Raw genomic sequence first — 20773 nt, forward strand, 5'->3', positions numbered from 1 at the left:
CGCCTCCATCTGACCATCTCTCACCTGCTCGTGCTCCCCCTTCCCCGTCTCTCACCTCCTCCATCTCTCACCCGCGCGTCACTCAGGCACCCCGCGCAGCTGGCCCTATCCCCACCAGCGACGACGGCCGCCGCACGGGGCTGCCTCGCGGCCAAGACAGGGCCATGGACGGCGGTGGCGGGGAATCTCCTCCCCACCCGGCGGCACCGCGCCTCCACCGCGCCGCCCGCTCCCTCTCTCTCTCCCTGCGCCGCCTGTCGCTTTGTCCCTCTCTCCCCGCGCCGCTAGCCGCTCCTCCCTCTCTCTCTCTCTCCCTCTCCTCGCGCTGCCCCCTCCCTCTCTTCTCTGCGCTGCCGACGGTGGGTATGGAGGCCATGACTAGCCCTAGACTAGCCCTAGACTCTTCGCACCAGATTTGTGCTCCAGTGGATACGGTCTGAGTACTTCCTGGAATTTCTTACATGGTCTTTTCCTTGAATTGAAAGAAGTAATACATGACTAGTCAAGATCCCGTGTGGATCCAAATCCAATCTCCTAGATGTTGATATGTCTGAGCTGAAATAGTATCACAGAGCCTGCCATCCGAACCATCACATGTTGCTGACAATGATCTTGCATTGGTAGACGAAGAAGCCGCCAAAGTGGGTGGTGGCTCTGTCAATTATTCCTGGTAGCGTGAAGTTCTCGATCTCGGTGTTCTCAAGACCGGTAAAGTTCCGGTAGCAGAGCTGTTACACGTAGTTGACAGAAGTTTATCTCGGACTGATGATGCCAATCTGGAAATTAAGTTGATGAGCCGCTTAACTTTTTGATCCCATGGATACCGCTTTTGATCTCCACGACTTTCAACGCTACCCAGAGTTTTTTTTTTTTTCCAATTCCGTTCTTTAATTTTCACCTCACTCTTGAGCACACAATTGGGAATCAGAAAATAGCATGGCGTGGTGTAAACATCTGTATGCTTTATTAGTTAATAACTCATGATAACGCCTTAAGTTGGAAGAGACAGGGCCTTGGCGAATGCACGGGCAGTAGACTAGTTTTGTTCATGCATCTAAGAGAAGAGGCTGCATGCTCATATGTCTGTTCGCTACAGCTTATTCAGCCGGCTTATCAGCCACCTGGTGTTTTTCTCTCACAACAAATCAACCGTTTCAGCTTTTCAGCCGGCTTATAAGCTAAAACGAACAGGCAGCATGTTGCGTCCAACAGTACACCTTCCATTATCTGCCCCCGCTACCAGTCCAAGACATGTCACCCCCACGCGAAGAGTCGGACGTAGTAGTCCTGTATACCTGCGGCGTCAGAACCGGCAGCGTCACGTCCTCCGACTGAAGGACGTTCATGGCCTGCACAATGGAGGGCCTCACGCCCGGGTCCGGGTGCGCGCACCACAGCCCGACGATGAGCACGCGCTGGAGCTGCCACTCGGCGACGCCGTCGTCGATCAGGCCTCCGGCCATCAGCCTCTGGTCCACCGCCTCCAGAAGAGCATTTCTATCGTACAGGTCCCAGATCCACTCCAGCAGCGGGACGACGCTGTCCTGCTGCACCATCACCGGCCGCCGACCCGTGGCGATCTCCAGGAGCACGATGCCGAAGCTGTACATGTCGGACTCGGTGGTTGGCCGGCGGCGGCGGATGAACTCCGGGTCTATGTACCCTGCGGTGCCCATCACGACCTTGGTCGTCTGCGGTCCGGCTCCGTGGGCGACGAGCCTCGCCAGCCCGAAATCGCCTAGCTTGGTGCCGTGTGACGAGTCGAGGAGTATTTTGCTGGGCTTGATGTCGGCGTGCAGGACGCACTGGTCGCACTCCGTGTGCAGGTAGCGCAGCGCAGAGCCCAGCCCAAGGATAATCATGTATCTGTTCAATTCGTCAAGAATATATCATCAAGACATTTGAATGAAGTTAATTAATTAGCACAAAACTGAAAATAATCCACCACATTAATTAAATCTGCACTATAATCTGTACTACCTCTCTGCCCAAGAGAGCAAGCTGCCGTAGAGGTGTCTGTCAAGGCTGCCTTCTGGCACAAGCTCATAGACGAGCAAGAGACCCTTGGTGCTGTCACACCATCCCAACAACTGCACAAGGTTCCGATGCCGCAGACGGCTTATGATCTTCACTTCAGCCTCGAACGCCTTCCTCCCCTGCGCCGACGACTCCGCCGAGAACATCTTCACGGCCACCGGGCGGTCATGGTCACCTAGGCTGCCCCGGTACACGTTTCCGAAGCCCCCGCGGCCAAGCTTCTCCTCCTCAGCAAAGCTGTTGGTGGCAGCGACGAGCTCCTGGTAGCGGTACCTCCTGGGGCCAACTCCTCTCTCAAAGTCAGCTTCCTCATGTTCTGCGTCAGAATCGACCTCGGTGATGCCATGAAGCTTCATCCATATACGTCGCCGGTTCCTAAAGCAGCCCACGGCGGCGCAGAGCAACACCACAAAAGCCACAGCCGTGGGAACTATCACAGGTACTAGCCAGCGTCGGCCCCGGCGGCCTTTGGTAGTCTTGGAGCTCCCGGCTTCTAGAGTGGAGCTGAACGACCATGACAGCACCTGGTGCAGCTCGATGCATGCGCCGGTGGCCGCAGAGAAGCCGACAGACACTTCCTCCGGCAAGCTTCGCTTCATGTCCACATTCCATTGGACATCATACGGCGGTTCGCCGTCGTCCATCCGGAGTTTGGCTTGTAGAACTCCTGTGAGATTGTTGTAGGTGATCATGGCAGTCATGGCGTGTTCAGAGACCAGGCCCTTGGTCACGTTCACGACCGCCTTGGAATCGATGGAATTGACGTCGATACCAACATGATTTACGGTTTTGTCCCACTGATTCAAGAAGGTATCAAACTCTACCGCGACGACGTCGCCGGTGGCGTTGATGTTGTTACTGTCGTTGAATAGGGCGAGGTTCGAACCATAGCTGTTGGGAGGAATCCTCGACGGGTAACGAGCGAGGAAGAAAGCCATTCCGTCGCCACTGTCGTTAACGTTGCATGTCTTGAAGAAGTCCTCGACTTTGGGCTTGATTTGGAAAGTGAAGTTGGTGGCGAAGCTGGCAATCTCGCCGGTGGTGTTGTCCCAGAGGGGCACCGGTCGCGCATACGAAGCGCGCCCGACGCTGAAGGTATCGCCTCTGATGTCGTTCTTTGTTAGCTCGAGAAAACCAGGGCCAATATGTGTGTCGCGTTCGCACCTTAGCTCGGCGTCGCATGGGTCGCCGCCGGTGCCGGAGAAGTTGAAGCTAAAGGACAGTGAGGTAGCAAGAGGTGCATGGATCAGTAGTAGAGACAAGAGACCAATGGACACGATGGAAAACTTGCGAGAGCTTGCTGCCGCCATGGTTTTTGTTTATTTGGACTTTGGGGAATGGGGAGGATTACAGGGACGATGCGGGGTGATCTAGCTAGCTTCGGTCACAAGGGACACCCGGCCGGCCCGTTCTTATGTAGTAGTGTTTTTTCAATGTTTCTTTTAGAAAATGTGCGCTATTAATATTTAAACTTTATTTTGTTTTACCAAGTCAAACAATATGTAAGGGATGTCATTAGATTTATACAGTCGATCTCCCTCCGCTGTAGTCTGTCCGGGGCACACAAGCAGATAACCATAGGAAATACTAATTTAAGAAAAGGCCAATGTGAACTTTTTAAAATAATAAAAAGATATATTTCCCACTTGAGCCACACCACTACCGGAAATCGGGTGTTTGCCGAGTGCAATTCTCTTGGAAGCCAAGTTTGCATAGTTATATATATGGATGATTTCCTGATCATATATACAATATATATATTACCTCACCAGACCCGTCGTACCCAGACCAACCGTACGTGTTTCCTCGCCAAGTACTAGCCATATTTCTACATTCGCATTATTTCTCAATTTAGGCTGTTTGGAGTACGACAGCTCCTATTCGTCATCATGATCTTTCTTGAATGTTTCAAACAATTTGAAAAGTTCAAACCTTTGTTGTCACAGTTGAAAAGTTTACGCACCCAGACCAACGTAAGTGTTTCCTCGCCAAGTGCTAGTCATATTTCTACATTCGCATTATTTCTCAATTTAGGCTGTTTGGAGTACGACAGCTCCTATTCGTCGTCATGATCTTTCTTGAATGTTTCAAACAATTGGAAAATTTCAAACCCTTTGTTGTCACAATTGAATGTACGTTCAAGACACAAAGTTGTACAGCTCCACTCACTTCCTTCTCTTTCTTGCTCTCCAACTCATATACTAGACGCATGGCGTTTGTCACAAGTTTAACTCCAATATATATCCATGCTGGATCTGTAATTTGTGAACAAAATTAAAGTGGTTTGAATATTTAAATTAATTATTCTGAGCTATAAATTAAATGATTCATCTGAATGCTACTGACATACGTACCACTAGCTTTAGAGCTCTGCCAAACAGGATGTATATACCCAAACTTATCCTTAATATAAATCCCCTTTCACAAAATAAAAATATGCGCACTTGCATATGTAGTTTTCTCTACGTTAGTATTTTTAACGGACTACATACTAAATGCATGGTGTTTTGGACCCTAACCGTGTAGTCGGTGTGTCAGACCTTTTCTTCCATCGCTAAGCTTTCATTCCTCCAATCTTTTTGCGTGACAGACACGTGCGGCTCTAGAGGGACATTGACGAACTTCAGGGATCTTGAAGTTGCAGCGCCACCTTCTGTGGTGGAGAAGAACACAAGTCCACATCTGCTAGTGGTTTTGACGTGATCGAGAGTGGTCAGCCGGCCGTCACCTACCAGTCCGCGGCTGACTTGTTTCCTTGCGTAATGAGATAGCACTGCACGTCTGCACTGTTCGTATATACACTGGGGTATGAAATGGCGTACCTAGTCAAGGATGGACCACCGGTACGTGCAAATGTGATTTCAATTATTAATAGTATGAATAATGGCGAATGAAAGAAGGGCCTGGTGCTGCCGCTATATCTGCCACATTAATTAGCTGCGAGATATAAAAATTGCCAAAAAAATTTATTAATTCACTACAAAAGGACACCTTTAAATTTTTACGTTTATTGCAGAGGAAAAAAATAATGTGCCCTGAGGTTGCCATCACACTACTAGAAAACTGACCTCTCATCCCTAACCTTAGTATCGGTTGCATTTGGAACCGATACTAATATTAGCATTAGTACCGGTTTCAAAGGATACTGTTTGGAGCGCGCCACGAGGACCCCTTTAGTACCGGTTGGGGGCAACAACCCGTACTAAAGGGTGAGTTAGTACCGGCGCCACCAACCGGTACTAATGCTCCACGCACCCTCTAGTACCAGTTGTTTGCATCAACCGGTACTAAAGGGGGCACCCTCTAGTACCGGTTGCTTCCACCAACCGGTACTAGTGTGGCACCCCTTCTAGTACCGGTTAGAGGCACCAACCGATACTAGAGGGCACCTCTTTAGTACTAGTTGGTGACCCCAACCGGTAGTAATTTTCTTTCTATAAATACCCTTCTTCTTCCTCCAGCCTGAGCTAGATCCTCCAACTCGAGCTTCACCCAGTCCATGGCGCCATAGGGGGAGGTTTTGTCGGATTTGTGATCAATTCTTGGGGATTTCACTCATTCAAGTGTTCTAAATGTTAGAAACTTCATTCTCTCTTGATACATGGTTAGTACACTAAGTTTTATGCTTTAGAGCTAGAGTAATTTGTGATTTTAAGAATAAGGTACAATGGGGAAAATTTTCATTTATATGAATGTGTTATTTAGGAGATTTCACTCATTCAATTGTTCTAAACTTCATCCTCCCTTGATACATGGTTAGTATACTAAGTTTTATGCTTAAGAGTTAGAGTATTTTGTGATTTTTAGAATAAGGTACAATGGGAAAAAATTTCATTTATATGAACGTGTTATTTAGAGCTCATATTTGTGATTTGTAGAATAAGCTACAAATTTTTGGATGCCATGATTCATACTGGTCAAAGAAATTGATATGAGGTTAGACGAATAATTTCATAGTTTAGTACTTTTCAAATAGATGTACGTAATTAGTTATTTTTAGAATAAGCTATAATGGAGAAATTTTTCATTTATATCTTATGTTTGAGCTAAGTAAATTATGTGGAAAAAGAATTTTTTCATAGTTTAGTCATTTGCAAATATGAGCTAAATAAATTATGTTCATTTCTCGCTAATTCAAGAATTTTTCTATATTCTCTAGCTATTCAACATTTTTACTACAATTTCCACAGCTCAAGCTTCACCCTATCCATAGCGCCATAGGAGAGATGCTGCCGAATTTGTGACCATTTCTTGGGGATTGCAATCATTCAAGTGTTCTAAAGGTTAGAAACTTCATCCTCCGTTGATACATGGATAGTAAACTTCAAAAACCAATCCATGTGTATATACTTAGAAAAATTAGATTAAGTATTTCAATTCATTTTCTTATAGTTCAAAAACTAATCCATGTGTAATATTTGGTAGATGGATCGGCAATGAATGTACAATGCAGACAAACATTCTATGGAGTACATTAATGGCTTGCGTGGTTTTCTCGATCAGGCAGAATCCAACAAACCGCCATCCGGTTTCATTTTGTTGTCCATGCAAAAATTACTAAGAAAGATTACTCATCCAGCAAGACTATTCACACCCACGTATACAGTTCTGGATTCATGGAAAACTATTTTGTATGGACCAAGTGCAGGGAAAGAGGAGTTATGATGGATGATGATGAAGAAGAACAAGATGACAACAAACCTGACTAAATTCAAGGAGGTGCCTTTGCAGATGCTCTAATGGGCGAGGCTGAAAAAGAAATGAGCGATGCAGAAGGTCTAATCGATGATCTAGGTCAGGTGTTGCGAGATGCAAAGGAAGACTGCAAGAATGTGAATGAGTCACAAAAGTTCAAGCGTATGTTAGATGATTATAAGAAATTATTGTACCCAGACTGCAAACAGGGGCACGAAAAGTTGGATACCACACTTGAAATGCTGCAATGGAAGGCAAAAAATGGAGTTCCTGACAAGTGTTTTGATGAGTTAATGAAAATCATAAAAAACATCCTTCCCGAGGGGAACGAATTGCCGTCCTCAATGTATGAAGCAAAAAACGTTGTTTGCCCTCTGGGTTTCAAGGTACAAAAGATACATGCATGTCCTAATGATTGTATCATGTATCGTGGTGAGGAATATGAGAAATTTGAGGCTTGTCCTGTGTGCAAAGCGCTATGTTATAAGATCAGCCAAGATGACCCCGGTGATGTTGAGGGGCAGGCTAGGAAGAAGAAAGTTCCAGTGAAGGTAATATGGTATTTACCTATAGTACCATGGTTGAAATGTTTGTTCAGAAACAAAGCATATGCAAAGTTGATGCGTTGGCACAAAGAAGAGCATGAGCAGGATGAAATGATCAGACACCCCACTGATGGGTCCTAGTGGAGAACAGTTGATAGAGAATTTCCTGAGTTTGAAAAGGATGCAAGGAACATATGGTTTGGTTTTAGTACAGATGGATTCAATCCATTCGGTGAGTTCATTATTGGTCATAGAACTTAGCCTGTGACCTTATGTATGTTCAACCTTCCACCCTGCATGTGCATGAAGTGGAAGTTCATTATGATGTCGGTAATTATCCAACTCCAAAAATAACCTGGCAACGACATTGATGTTTACCTAAGACCGTTGGTTGATGAACTTCTACTGTTATGAAAGGAAAAAGGTGTACTGGTGTGGGATGAGGACAAAAAGGAGACTTTTAATCTACGAGCATTGTTGTTCGTAACCATCAATGATTGGTCGGCATTTGTTAATCTGTCCGGACAGTCAAATAAGGGATTTCGAGCCTGCACGCACTGTTTAGATGATACTTGCAGCATGTATTTGAAACACTGTAGGAATGTCGTGTATATGAGCCATCATCGATTTCTTTCTGCTAAGCACCCTTAAGAAAGAAAGGGAAGTATTTTGAAGGGGAGAAAGAAAAATGTACTAAGCCCATTCACCGTAATGGTAAAGTGTATTTTCTATGATAAAGGTTTTAAGGGTAGTCTTTGGCAAGAGCTCTGGTAGCCAACCTATTTCGAATGATGAGGACGGACATGCACCCATGTGGAAGAAGAAGTCTATTTTTTTGGAGCTATTTTATTGGGAAGTCCTTGAGGTCCGTAATGCAATTAATGTGATGCACGTGATGAAAAATCTTTTCGTGAATGTGCTTGGCTTCCTGGGTACATATGGAAAAGCGAATGATACAATTGAAGCATGTCGGGACCTGAAAACGTATGAAACAACGAGATGGCCTACATTAGGAAAAAGAGAGATGATGGACATTACTTGCATCCTGACAGTTACACTCTCGGCAAGGAAGAGAAGGAAAGCATGTTTGACTGCTTGAATAGTATCAAAGTTCCATCGGGCTACTCCTCGAATATAGAAGCAATAATAAATTTTAAACAGGAGAAATTCATAAATCAAAAAATCCATGACTGTCACGTCCTGATAACACAATTGCTGCCTGTTGCACTGAGGGTTATTCTACCAGATACTGTGAGAATGGCAATCGTGAAGCTGTGTACATTCCTCAACATGATTTCACAGAAGGCAATCCATCCAAACAATCTACTAAAGCTGCAAAATGACGTGGTGCAATGCCTTGTCAGCTTTGAGATGGTCTTTCCACCTTCCTTCTTTAATATCATAACCCATCTTCTAGTCCACCTTGTTGAAGAGATTTTTATTCTCGGTCTCGTATTTCTACACAATATGGTTCCTTTCGAGAGGTTTATGACAGTTTTGAAGAAGTATGTTTGTAATCGTGCCCATTCAGAAGGAAGCATCGCAAAAGGATATGGAACAGAGGATGTCATTGAGTTTTGTTTTGACTTTATTGACGACCTGAGTTTGATTGGAATCCATGTATCACACCATGAGGGAAGACTGAAGGGAAAGAGCACACTAGGAAGAAAGTTCGGATGGACATCGATGAGCATACATTTCGTAAAGCACGCAGCTTCGACCAGCAGTGCTAAGCTGGAACACAGCTTCGACAAATATGTGCTATTTCCAGATCTGAAGGTTGCACACTTACATTCTCTATAATACTCCTCCGTAATGTAGTTTATTTTTTTTAATTCAAACTTCATTAACTTTGACTAATTAATAAAGAGTAAATCAAGCTTAATTAAATCCTTCATAAAATATGTCTTTAGTATTGTAGGCGGCCACATTTTTTTTTTCCAATGGACTTGGTCGAAGTTAATTTTTCCGGTAGACTTGGTCCAAGTTAAAAGTTAAAGAAGTTATTTTTCCGGTAGACTTGGTCGAAGTTAAAAGTTAAAGAAGTTTAATAGCCATCCACAGCACATCGAAAATTAAGTAAATGTATTGCACAAACATCGGATCAGCGTTTCGCCATTCCGGTGAAACATAATTCAGAGACTTTCCACTACAGTGAAGCTACTACATTCAAGCGTTCAAAATATCCAGAAGGAGAAACAAAAAGAGATCATTTGCACAAATAATTAGACCCTCGCGCGCCTTGCGCAGGTGTTCAAAAGTTAGAACGAGCTAGTTTACAACGAATGAGTTTATCAGGCAACTGCACAGAAGCAAGAGAACAGGAAAACATGATAAATCCAGACCAGCTACTTCACAGTCTCTTCTGCGCGGATACTTTGGATGTATTAACATACTGTCTAATTGGGTTAGGACAAACTAGTCTTTTTACATCATGTATCCCCCCCCCACTGGGATTACAAATTCAGATCAGAGCGCTAACAAGTGTAAGAGACTATGCTTTGGGTTCGGTTTTGCGACTAGCCTTCCCTCTGATTTACCTTTCAATGGTACAAAATGTTATTGCCTTTTTTTCTTTGTTTTGGTTCCCTCAAGTAATTCACTGGGGAGGGAACCAACTGCCATTGTAGAGCTTATCCGATGGCATAGGTGCTGGGAGGTTGACATCTACTTGTGTGTGGTTTCTGGTATTATCCAAAACAGAAGCAGAACAATTTGGTGATGGATCTTTATTCAAGTCTTGTTGCTCTGGGAAGTAGTCTGTGACGGCTATCGTGTCATCCAGAACAGGAATGTCGCCTGTGAGGGTCTTGAAAGCAAACTCGATGCAAGGATCTGACCAGGCATTTCCAAAAAGAGATTGAAAGGCCAACCCGGACTGATCAGAACATGTTTCAGGCGCAGCTGACTGCACTGGCAAAGCAGGTTCTTCTGCTCCTGCTGCATTTTGGAATCTAACATTTGCTGGAAAGCTTGCAACAGTTGATCCATCTACTGGCATGGGAACCGATGAGTCCTGATTTTCAACATTTTTCCAGAAATCTGTAATAGAGGCTCCACCATTTTGTTCAGGAGCCCAAGAGAAACCAGCCTGGAGCATAGAATTTTCAGCATAGTTTGGTTGCAAGTGATTGGTAGTGTCTTCCAGATTGATGTGTATCTGATCCACAGAGTCTTCTTGGCTCAGTTGTGGATTCTTGCACATGTTTCCCTGTATTATCTCAATTTGAGTGACACAGTCAACCTGGCTAAAATGTAACTGATCAGCAGTGTTTTCCTGATTGGCTTGTAGTTGATTTATAGTGTCAGCTTTGCTCGGCTGTGAGTAACCTATTGTGCTTTCCAGATCAATGTGTATCTGACCCACAGCGTCTGCTTGGCTCATTTGTGATTGCCTTGTCATGTTCTCCTGAATTATCTGCATTTCAGTCACAGTGTCTACTTGGCTTAAGTGAAACTCATCGCAAGTGGTTTCCTGATTGGCCTGTATTTGATTTATAGTGTCAGCTTTGCCCGGTTGTGAATAGTCAATATTGTATTCCTGAAAAGGCCGTGCCGGAATGACGGTGCCTGCTTGGCTCGACTGTAATCGACTAGCAGTGTATTCCTGATCCGTCTGTATATGATTCAAAATGTCTGCTTGGGTCAATGGATCTGTAGTGCATTCCTGCATTGTCTGTATTGGAATATCTGCATGGTCTGTAATGGATCTGTCATGCAGAACAGGAATATCTGCTAGGATTGACTCCACCTGATTGGCAGTTTTTTCCTGATTTGTCTCTGTATGATCCACAGTTAATGCTTGGCTCGGCTGTGAATGATTGGTAGTGTTTTCCTGAATAGCCTCCGTTCCTTTAGCAGTGTCTGCTTGACTCAACTGTAACTGATTTGAAGTGCTTTCCAGATTACCATGTATTTGATTCAAGGTGCCTGATTGGCTCATCTGTGACTGATCGTTAGAGTTCTCTTCCATAGTCCGTACCAGATTTACAGGATTTACATTAATCGGTTCATCTTCAGGCTCGATGCTTAATTCCTGCTGAACATTCAGAGCAGCTAGACGGGGTGACACTCGAACAGGTGTCACCGCAGAACTGGTTTTATGCTTCTTGGATTTCACCTCTACATTTTGTTCTTTCCTTTTAAGCGATTTGGTTTGCCTTGGACCACGTTGTGCAGAGACTGGTTGAACATTCGTGTGTTCCAAAGTTTCAAGCTTATCGCCATTCCCTTGCATTGCTTTCAAGTTCTCAGATTCTGGTAACACAGTATGTTCAGTATCATTTCCACTATAAGGTGTAACTAGTTCCTCCCACAGCACCATGATACCTTCTGAAGTTAATATTTCACACTGAATACCCTTATCCGCAGTACTTGGCCTTGTGTGTTGCGATGATGTAATTGTCTGATTCCAAAAAACGATGACATAAGAAGCAGTGAGCTTTATAAAAAAGCAAGTGAACATACATAAATGAAGAGAACTTTATCAACCTCCTTTAGTTTCATATATGATATGTAAATTGAAATCGTATTCATGAATCACGAGGCATCTGAATCATGTGATCTGGTTACACCACAGAAGGTGTATCCAATGTCAAGACTCAAGAATTCAATTCTTCACAGGTGGCACAAAGAAAAACATGAATCTGGAATATTCTGATTTCTCTAAGGGTTGTGTCCACCACTCCACCAGAATATGGCCAGTTGGCAAGTTGGTGGTTTGCATGATGTAAAAGACACCACATGACTACGACTAAACTCACCAATACCTATTGTGAACAGATATGTGCAACTTGAGGTGTGCACCATGGTTATGCTTCCTAGTATTTGTTTCTCTAATGTTTCTGATGAATGGATATATACTAGCCAGACAAGGAAAGCTGCAAGGAACTCACATGAGGTTGGCTTTCTGTTATATGAACATCACAGATGGTGGTGCTCTTCTTTGGTCTCATAATGCATTGGTTAATATCTCCCGTTTCAAGATAACGGTGCACATCCTTCAGAGAGCGAAATTCATATCCACTGACTGGATCAATGTAGAACTGAACAAATGAGAACAATTAGAGGTCAATAGAGCCAGTTCACCAAAATTAAGCAATGTAATGTGAAGCAAAATAAGATTTATTCAAGAAATTCTACAGCATAGAAACTAGTACTGCAATACCGGCAGCAGTTGCTATTTTTAGGTATCCTTTAAGGTAGTCTCCATCATTCAAGGACTAAAACCTCTAATCTAAGTAGGCCATTGTTATAGTTATGGGAGATGGAAGTAAGAAATATTGAAGTTCATCCATGTTTTCCTCTTTTTCAAAGGGTGCCGTTTAGTTGTTTTTAATATACAGTTTTTTAAGTACAGGGTATTTTTATTTCTAGCTATTCAATTTTTATTCCAAATGAACATTGGTAATAACTTATATATGCTGTTTATATTAAGGGAAAGAAAAAAAGAGGAAAAGTGACAGGCAGCATACCGGATCCTGAAACGATCCAGTCTTTCTTGGCCTGTATTCTTTGAGCCATCCATCAGGCAGCCCCTCGATGACTCTTTCATTCTTGCTTTGAGTCTAACAACAAAATATTAAGCGGCAAATTATGTCATGTTGTCAAAGTGCGCCTTTAAAATAAAGGAGGGGGGGGGGGGGTGAAACTTGCGTGCCTTGGCAGCAGGTGTTCCTCTGACAAGACCACTTTGTGTCCCAGTAGGCTTCTCGTTTGTCGTCCATCCATTGGGCTGCCCCTTTGTGACTAGTTTAGCCCTAACTGGAGCCTAAATGAAACAAAAAAAACCAGCAGTTTCTCAGAATACTTATCACACTGCACTAGTAGATCAAATGAAAAGGGGTGATTGGCAGAAATCTGCGTGCCTTAGCAGCAAGGCTTCCTCTGACAAGGCCACTTCGAGTTCTAAGAGGCGTGCCTTCTTTCAGCCACCCATCAGCCAACCCCTTAATGACTGGTTGATCCTTGCTTTGAATCTAGTGATGAAACAAAAAAAAAATGGTTATTTCTCACAATACTCATCAAGCTGCACTCTAAGATAAATGAAAGGGCAAATAGGAAAAAGCTGCATGCCTTGATGGCAGGGCTTCCTGTGACAAGCCCACTTCGTATTCCATCAGGCATGTCTTCTCCATGACATCCATCAGGAAACACATTAATGACGGGTCCATCCTTTCTTACAGCCTGAAAAAATAAAACAGTGGAAGAAGTGACACACTTGTTACCCTGCATTGAAATCAAACAGAGGGTGAGGGGTGATCAGAAACTTTTGTACCTTGACAGTAGGGCTTTTTCTAACAAGCCCACTCCGTGTTCTAGAAGGCATTTCATCATTCAAGCATCCATCAGGAAACCTCTTCGTGACTGGTTCCTCCATGGCTACAGCCTGGTACAGAATAAGATGAGAGAAACTCTGACAAACTTGCAACAGTACACTCAAAACAAATAAAAAGGTGGGGAGTAAGTCGGAAACTAGCATGCCTTGTAAGCAGGGCTTCCTCTGACAAGCCCATTTCGTGTTCTCACAGGCGAGTCTTCTGTCACCCATTCTTCAGGAGACCCCTTCAAGACTGCTTCATCCTCAATTAGATCCTAGTACCAAAACAAACAGAGAGAGAGTGTCAAATTATAATCTTACTTGTCATGCCACGATCCTTTTTTATTGGGGCTCGGGGAATCAGAAACCTGCATACCTCAACAACATGGGGGCTTCCTCTTACAGGATCACTTTGTGTCCTAGAACATGAACTGTCACTGGAATCCTTAAAACTCTTTATCCTTACAAGCCCGCTACGTGTTCTAGAACACGAACCATCCCTAGAGCGCATAAAGCTCTTCACCCTTAAAAGCCCACTTCGTGTTCTCGAACATGAGGCTTTATTGGGAGCAAAAATTCCTTTTCTCCTTACAAGCCCACTTCGTGTTCTAGAAAATGAACTGCTGCCGGAATCCATAACACAGTCTACCCTAACAACCCCACTCTGAATTCTAGGGCATGAGCCCCCTTCAGATTGGATAACGCTGCCCTTCCAGTCACTTCAATTCCAAAGACCTGCTGAATCACACCAAAATGACAAACATCACGAAGCTGCAGACTGAGACTCCAAATTCATCATGACATAATAATAATGGAGTTAAAAAGGGCTTGTACTGCAACGTGAAATATATCATTCGTGGAAATAGTTTAGTTGGAATTGATGATGGTGAATTGTTGATAATGTTATTGGATCCTCAACCAGAGGATAGTAGAACAAAGCAGAGGGTACATGATTCTGTTTTTAACGGAGTACTAGTTCAAGTTGCTGTGTGCTTTCAATATTCATAATAAGTTCTGCAGTGTCATTTTTCTCATGAATGCCAATCTATATACCCTGTCTTTCTTTTTTAAGCAAACTTTGTATAAGTCCATAGGACATCATCGGCATGGCCTTCAATATGACACTTTGACTAGCAATATCTATATAAATATATCACTATAAATATGAAAAAATTAGATGTTGTGGAAGTATTTTTCATGATCAATCTACCAACATCAATATTATATTGCCAATGATATGTTTTTCTTGACACTTAAGATATTGTGGAAGTTAAAAATTAGATATTGTGGAAGTTAAAAAGGTTTGACTTAAGATACACCCAGATAGACTTATACTTGGGATCAGAGGTTGTAGAGTTTTAAGGTTTCTTCCCATGAAACAGAGCAAGTAACAAACAATAATTATAATCAACGTAAGAATGTATAGCATCGTCCATTAGGCATAAGGAAAACTAAAACCATTATTTAACTGGTCATTAGAACGACCAGCAGCCCTATGCTCGCCTCATCTCTACATCCATAACAGCATAACTCCATCACCAAACCAGACCACTAGTTATACTATTAAACCCTAAAAAATGACCCAAATTTCAGTTTCAACTGAGCAACTAATCTCATGGTCCAGCAACCCAGAAATCGACAAATCGGACATGAATTCCTACCTATCCTGGTCTAAAGTTTCAATTTTCCCCATGCTACTGCACCGAATCACAGCTCTAGCACCAATAACAATATTTTTCCTAGCCCCAATATCCATTCCCCAAAGGCAAACGCACCCACCCAGGCCCAGCAGAGGAGCCCCGATTCCCCTGACCACCACATATCGAGCCAAAAGCAAAACACCCGAATTCCCAACCCGAATCACCCAATCGAACATCCCCCGGACGCATCGCACTCCAGTTAATCCCGACCACCCGATCGAACACCGCGGCGGGCCGCGCGAGCACCGGGGACACCCCAGGACGCGAGGATGAGGAGAGACTAGAGAGTGGGGGGGAAGGAGCGAGGAGGACTCACCGTCCCGTCGGTACGGTGCGGGCGGCCGCATGGGGTTGGACCTGGCTCCACCTCCCGACGCTAGGGTTAGGGTTCCGGCGAGGCCTGGGGCGGGGCGGGGCAGTGACCGGTGGGGGAGGAGGCGGAGGGGTCGAGAGGGGGGAGGGGAGTGCGAGACTTCTTTTTTTTTCTTGGCCGACGAGAGCTCAGAGCAAGAGCAGTCAGCTCCTCCACGCCAGCCAGCACGCACGCGTCGGCTGGGGTCGAGTCGACTCACCCCGCTCGCGGCTCGCCTCCAGTAATCACTTGCAAAAAGCCGGCCGCCTATTTTTTTTTTCCTTCCCGTTTTGCCCCTCTTGCACAAAACAGGAAACCGGCCGTATCCAACCTCTTTCATGCTTCGTCGCACGTTTGGTACTAGTCTCCGAATATCTTTACCATTTCCTACCAGATACTGTAAAAAAAAGTATCTATATATGGAAATGTTTTACAGTACGATGTGGGTTAACACAAAGATACGGATAAGTAGAATTATAATGTGTAACGTAGATGTGTCTACATGTAGAAATGTTTATGAAGCCTTATTATAATGTTTGGATAATAATGTAAGCCAGACTGGCAGGACCATAATACGTAACTTAAAATTAGTATGATCCTAATGTTTTGATGAAATATTTCATGGACGCTTACGAAGTTAGATGAGCGACTCATGTTCACATGATAGCGATAGTTAAGTAAAGTTATATAATTCCATTGAAATGGATATCAATAATGCTTTACGCAATTCCACGTATTGAATTGAGGACATTGTGTTACCATGTGCAAAAAGGATCGATGGGGTCATATATCGTGATACTATCTTACCACAAGGATTTCAACGTTTAATTTCATGATATGGATTACACATTTAGGTTTTTTATTTGCTATATGTTCCCAAAATCATGTGAGAACCATAATTTTGTGATCCAATCAATTTAAAATAAAAAGAAGTCCTACTAAAATCCAACCTTAAAAACCCTTGAATGCAACCGTACCTATCAGAAATATGGATCACTTAAATGAGAAGGTAGCGTGGCTCTTACTCTATGAATGGTCACATGGTTTAACGGGTGCTAAGAAACGATCTATACATGATCACATGGTTTAACGGGTGCTAAGAAACGACTTGGGGCGGTACAAGCAATGCACAAACAAATTGGCAAGATCCCTGGCACATGTGGGTCCCGTCTCAACAATAAATTTGTTCCAAACACTACAGTTTCTTCTTATGAATACATAGCATAAGCATGCCTTTAACTAGCATTGAGTGCAAAAAAAGAGAATTATGTCTGGAAATCTCTTTTCAACAGTTTAACATTCTGTCAGTTTCAAAATATTAAATATATGACATGGTTGTTTGGCTTAACGTTGTATCAAATGCTAGAATTTGATCCAAACCTTCTTTGGTTATAGGTAGGTAGGTGTATCCTATCCACAAATCACAGCCAGAGAAAAACTTTCAAATTGTATTAAGAGATATATGTGCACACCTTAAAGAACAAGCAAGAATAAAAGGAAGCGTGTGTCAGTTCATTGTTAGGCCATTCTTAGTGCAAGGTTTTATGGTCATTCTTAGTGCAAGGTTTTATTGCATAATTTCAAAGAGTGCCGTATCATCTAATGATCATTGAGTTGATGAATGAAATTAAAACTCTCAATGTAAAATTTCATTTCACGGTTTCATAGTTAGCATATCATTTGTATGTTTCATCTAAGTGATCAATGGAAGTTGATAAATATGTAGATGAAACTCAAACTTTCGCATAGAGTTCCATTCCAACTTTCTGAGTTTCATTCCAGTTTTAAAACTCTTGGTAACTTTGTACACACCGAGTTCCATTTCTATGAAATCCAATTCATTTTTTTCTTAATAAATTCCATATCATACCATCATTTTTTATCCACAGCATGTAATTTAATAAGAATGAACCTTATATGAGTTGTTCCTCAGCCCCCGCAAGAGTTACATTTCTATGAAATCCAATTCATCTTTTTCTTAATAAATTCCATATCATGCCATCATTTTTTATCCACATAGCATGTAATTTAATAAGAATGAACCTTATATGAAACTCCGTAGATTCTTTGTTCCTCGGCCCTCGCAAGGTGTGAAACGAAAATAGCATCCTACCTGGCTAGGACGGAGTGTCTCCCAAAGTCCAAAGTCCCAACTGAGAGACTGAGTTTTTTCAAAAAAAAAAAAAACTGAGACTGAGAGACTACACGTGTTGATCCCTTTATTATTGGGCTAGTTTGTCCTGCAACTTTGGACCGGGCTTTGAACCAACATGGTCACTCTAGTAGTGACAATTAAATGATATGTAGACTGCTACTAGGCCCGGAACTTTGGACCGGGCTTTGACAAAAACATGGCCACTCCAATGGCATTGAGTGACACTGAAACACGCCATTTGCAATTTCATTGTGTAATAATGCTTTCTTACCAAATTTGAACTATATTAAGATTTTTCTTCTTTGTTGGGTGACATTTTCGAGCTTCTTCCAAGATTTATAATTAATAAGAAACGTAAATTTGAAGGCAAACAAAAGGAACTGTATACTTGAAGAGAAGTACACTTCATGATCTCCTGCCGGTTGCAAAAGGAAAGTGGTTTGTACAGACAAAGTTGAAACCAAGAACTTGAAGTAGTGGTTCTAACCCTGATGCTTCAAAATAAGATTTTTAAAAATGTCCCGTGAATTATTGATGTGATGCTGCAGTTTTATTGTCATCATCATTGTGGCTGCGCGACCACCATATACATGGATGATGCATGGTCACCTTTGGCCTTCAGACGCCCATAATAGTAGACATTTCACTCATTGTTATCGACACCGAGAAATTTCATTACTCGCTACAGTGGAGGACACGGCATATTTGCATGAACTATTTAATGTGTATTACACATATTACTGCAAGTTTACTGTCACAGCAGACAACAACCGTGCCGTGCGTATCTCTCTGCCACAGCTGGGCTGATCGCGCTCTGGCCCGGCCGGCCCTGCAAGGTAGGCAGGGAGAGGCAGCTAGCTAGCTAGCACTGCCTGGAGCACTTGCACCGTCGCCTGAATCCCTCGCAGTTGCCGCCGCCCCATCCTTCCTGCAGGCACACCTGCGCGCAGTTGTGGTCGGAGAAGCAGGCCCCCCGGAACCCCGCGCTCCGTTGCCGGCACACGCGCGCCTCCGCCGCCGGCGCCACCGACGACTCCTCTGCACGTGCGCGTCGTGGTGATATTAGTTATTAGTGCATGCATCTATCGTTGCAGCTTATTGAACAGCAGTAGTAGTAGTGCACGTGGTTAATTAAGGACGATGTGGTTGATTGATGAACGGCGAGACGGCCGGCCGCCGGCGTACGTACGTGCGACGACGATGAGCAGGAGGAGGAGGACGGCCACCCGCGCCGCCGCCTTCGTCGTCCACATGGCTGCCGCCTTTGCTGTGTTGCTACGATGAGCACACCGCGCAGCAGGTGAGTGAGACAGTGAGACTAGTAGCTAGCTCGCGCTGCTCTCGATGGATGTAAACTCTTAACCAGCTGGTGCTGCATGCGGCATGCATATATAGGCGGGAGATGCCGGGCGCGCGCGGCCACGTGGAGGCCACGCGGCCGGCCTCAGCTTCAGTTCTCCCGCCGCGCATGCATGAGGCTGCATGCGCGCCAGGTCAGGTCAGGGGCGAGTAAGCGGCGCCAGCTAGGCAGCTTCTCCGCTCTTCTGGTAAACTTGGTATGGTACCTGATGAGAAAGGCGAAGACGAAAGCCATCATCAGCTGAGAAATTGCTTGTCAGGCATGCTGCATGCAGCAAGCAACTTCTGCCATCGACGATCAACTGAAGCTGGCACCGTGGCACGCACCTTGGAGTTGATGATCGAGCACGTGTCCTCTCATCGTGGCTGGTGGCAGGAGCCGGGCCGCCACGTGCCCGGGCCCTTCCCTCTTCTTACTGCCCCGTCCCCTATATATAACTGTAGTCACTCCATCTCTTCTCCGATCCGGCTGCCAGATCATCGCCAAGCTGCTCATCAGCATCGCCGATCCGAACGAGCAGAATCCGGCGATCGACGACGATGGAGCTCAAGTCCAGGGCCACCGTGTGCGCTCTCCTGTTCCTGCTGCTCGTCCTCTCACGTACACACACACGCGCGCGCCCAGCTGATCTGCAGATCGGCTTATATATAGCAGCTTGCTTAGCTTCATTAATTTACAACGTCGTCAGATTGTTCATCAATTCTGAGCTTCATCCCTATCTGTTCTGCGCAGACGACGGCAGCTATGGCGGCGGGATGCTGGCGGCGGAGGCGCGGGTGTGCACGGGGAAGAGCGAGCGCCACTCCTTTCCCTGCGTCTCCGACCGCCACTGCAGCGAAGACTGCATCAAGCAGCCCGGCGGATGGACCGCCGGATACTGCCGGAGGGCCACCTGCAGGTGCCAGAAGGCCTGTTGATCGGTCGATCTAATCAGTACTGTGGCTGCTGCTACTAGTACTAGTGCACGTGCCATATAGATCATCATATCATAGCTGTTGCCTCGATCGCCGCACGTGTCCGATCCTATGCTCTGTTGATTAGTACTACGTCATACGCTCTGGTGATTAGTACGGCAGAACCATGCTGTGATGATGCTGTAATATAATGATGCTGATACAACAATATACAATAAGAACAGGACGGCCGGCGCACCTATATGAACTATGCTCTAACTTTGCCGCCGAGCTGCTCCCGCCCACCTCCTACCCAGTGGCGGGCCTGGTTTGGTTAGGTTAGCTTATTTTTAAGCACCCGTCACATCGAACGTCACATCGAATGTTTACATCGAATGTTTAGATACTAATTAGGAGATACTAATTAGGAGGAGTATTAAACGTAGATTATTTATAAAATTCATTACATAAGTGGAGGCTATAAGTGGAGGCTAAACAACGAGACGAACCTATTAAGCCAATTACAATATGTTGCTACATTAAACATTTATTAATGATGGATTAATTATTAATGATGGATTAATTAGGCTTAACAGGTTCATCTCGCTGTTTAGCCTCCAAGGTTTTGTAAATAGCCTAGCCTCCAATTATAAGGTTTTGTAAATAGCCTAGATGTTTGTTTCCAATTATAAGGTTTTGTAAATAGCCTAGATGTTT

At 44.3% G+C, this 20773-nt stretch overlaps 4 protein-coding genes across 5 annotated transcripts; 1 reads left to right on the plus strand and 3 right to left on the minus strand.

The window, feature by feature from the left end:
- Positions 1–1171: 1171 nt before the first annotated feature.
- Positions 1172–3403, minus strand: LOC101771542 (L-type lectin-domain containing receptor kinase IX.1). Its single transcript, XM_022827709.1, has 2 exons — positions 1981–3403; positions 1172–1866 (listed from the first exon to the last, which is right to left on the minus strand). Exons 1-2 carry the CDS (start codon positions 3345–3347, stop codon positions 1224–1226), a joined length of 2010 nt encoding a protein of 669 aa, XP_022683444.1. The 5' UTR covers positions 3348–3403; the 3' UTR covers positions 1172–1223.
- A 6024-nt stretch (positions 3404–9427) lies between these two features.
- Positions 9428–15818, minus strand: LOC101785965 (methyl-CpG-binding domain-containing protein 13). Of its 2 annotated transcripts, none has more exons than XM_004972535.3 (10): positions 15613–15818; positions 13973–14331; positions 13761–13871; positions 13555–13665; positions 13353–13463; positions 13145–13255; positions 12937–13047; positions 12752–12844; positions 12173–12322; positions 9428–11682 (listed from the first exon to the last, which is right to left on the minus strand). In XM_004972535.3, the coding sequence occupies exons 2-10, from the start codon at positions 14231–14233 to the stop codon at positions 9877–9879; spliced, it is 2865 nt and encodes a 954-aa protein (XP_004972592.1). In that variant the 5' UTR covers positions 14234–14331; positions 15613–15818; the 3' UTR covers positions 9428–9876. The 2 variants fall into 2 exon arrangements, with proteins under 2 accessions (XP_004972592.1, XP_004972593.1); XM_004972536.3 differs by having other exon boundaries at positions 13973–14334.
- A 2847-nt stretch (positions 15819–18665) lies between these two features.
- On the minus strand, positions 18666–19056 carry LOC101786628 (defensin-like protein 21). The gene is made up of 2 exons (XM_004972537.1): positions 18993–19056; positions 18666–18841 (listed from the first exon to the last, which is right to left on the minus strand). The coding sequence occupies exons 1-2, from the start codon at positions 19054–19056 to the stop codon at positions 18666–18668; spliced, it is 240 nt and encodes a 79-aa protein (XP_004972594.1).
- A 646-nt stretch (positions 19057–19702) lies between these two features.
- Positions 19703–20080, plus strand: LOC101752482 (defensin-like protein 1). The gene is made up of 2 exons (XM_004972538.1): positions 19703–19763; positions 19896–20080. The coding sequence occupies exons 1-2, from the start codon at positions 19703–19705 to the stop codon at positions 20078–20080; spliced, it is 246 nt and encodes an 81-aa protein (XP_004972595.1).
- Positions 20081–20773: the final 693 nt, after the last annotated feature.

The sequence above is a fragment of the Setaria italica genome, chromosome VI, assembly GCF_000263155.2.
Source record: "Setaria italica strain Yugu1 chromosome VI, Setaria_italica_v2.0, whole genome shotgun sequence".
NCBI classification, from domain to species: domain Eukaryota; kingdom Viridiplantae; phylum Streptophyta; class Magnoliopsida; order Poales; family Poaceae; genus Setaria; species Setaria italica.

Coding starts and splice junctions, on each gene's coding strand:
- LOC101771542 (XM_022827709.1), bottom strand. CDS start 3,347: ATGGCGGCAGCAAGCTCTCGCAAGTTTTCCATCGTGTCCATTGGTCTC. Junction 1,867..1,980: donor TTGCTCTCTTGGGCAGAGAG/GTAGTACAGATT, acceptor CGAATTGAACAG/ATACATGATTATCCTTGGGC.
- LOC101785965 (XM_004972535.3), bottom strand. CDS start 14,233: ATGGATTCCGGCAGCAGTTCATTTTCTAGAACACGAAGTGGGCTTGTA. Junction 13,256..13,352: donor CAGGAAGCCCTGCCATCAAG/GCATGCAGCTTT, acceptor TTTCATCACTAG/ATTCAAAGCAAGGATCAACC. Junction 13,048..13,144: donor GAGGAAGCCTTGCTGCTAAG/GCACGCAGATTT, acceptor TGTTTCATTTAG/GCTCCAGTTAGGGCTAAACT.
- LOC101786628 (XM_004972537.1), bottom strand. CDS start 19,056: ATGTGGACGACGAAGGCGGCGGCGCGGGTGGCCGTCCTCCTCCTCCTG. Junction 18,842..18,992: donor CCTGCTCATCGTCGTCGCAC/GTACGTACGCCG, acceptor GCGCACGTGCAG/AGGAGTCGTCGGTGGCGCCG.
- LOC101752482 (XM_004972538.1), top strand. CDS start 19,703: ATGGAGCTCAAGTCCAGGGCCACCGTGTGCGCTCTCCTGTTCCTGCTG. Junction 19,764..19,895: donor CCTGCTGCTCGTCCTCTCAC/GTACACACACAC, acceptor TGTTCTGCGCAG/ACGACGGCAGCTATGGCGGC.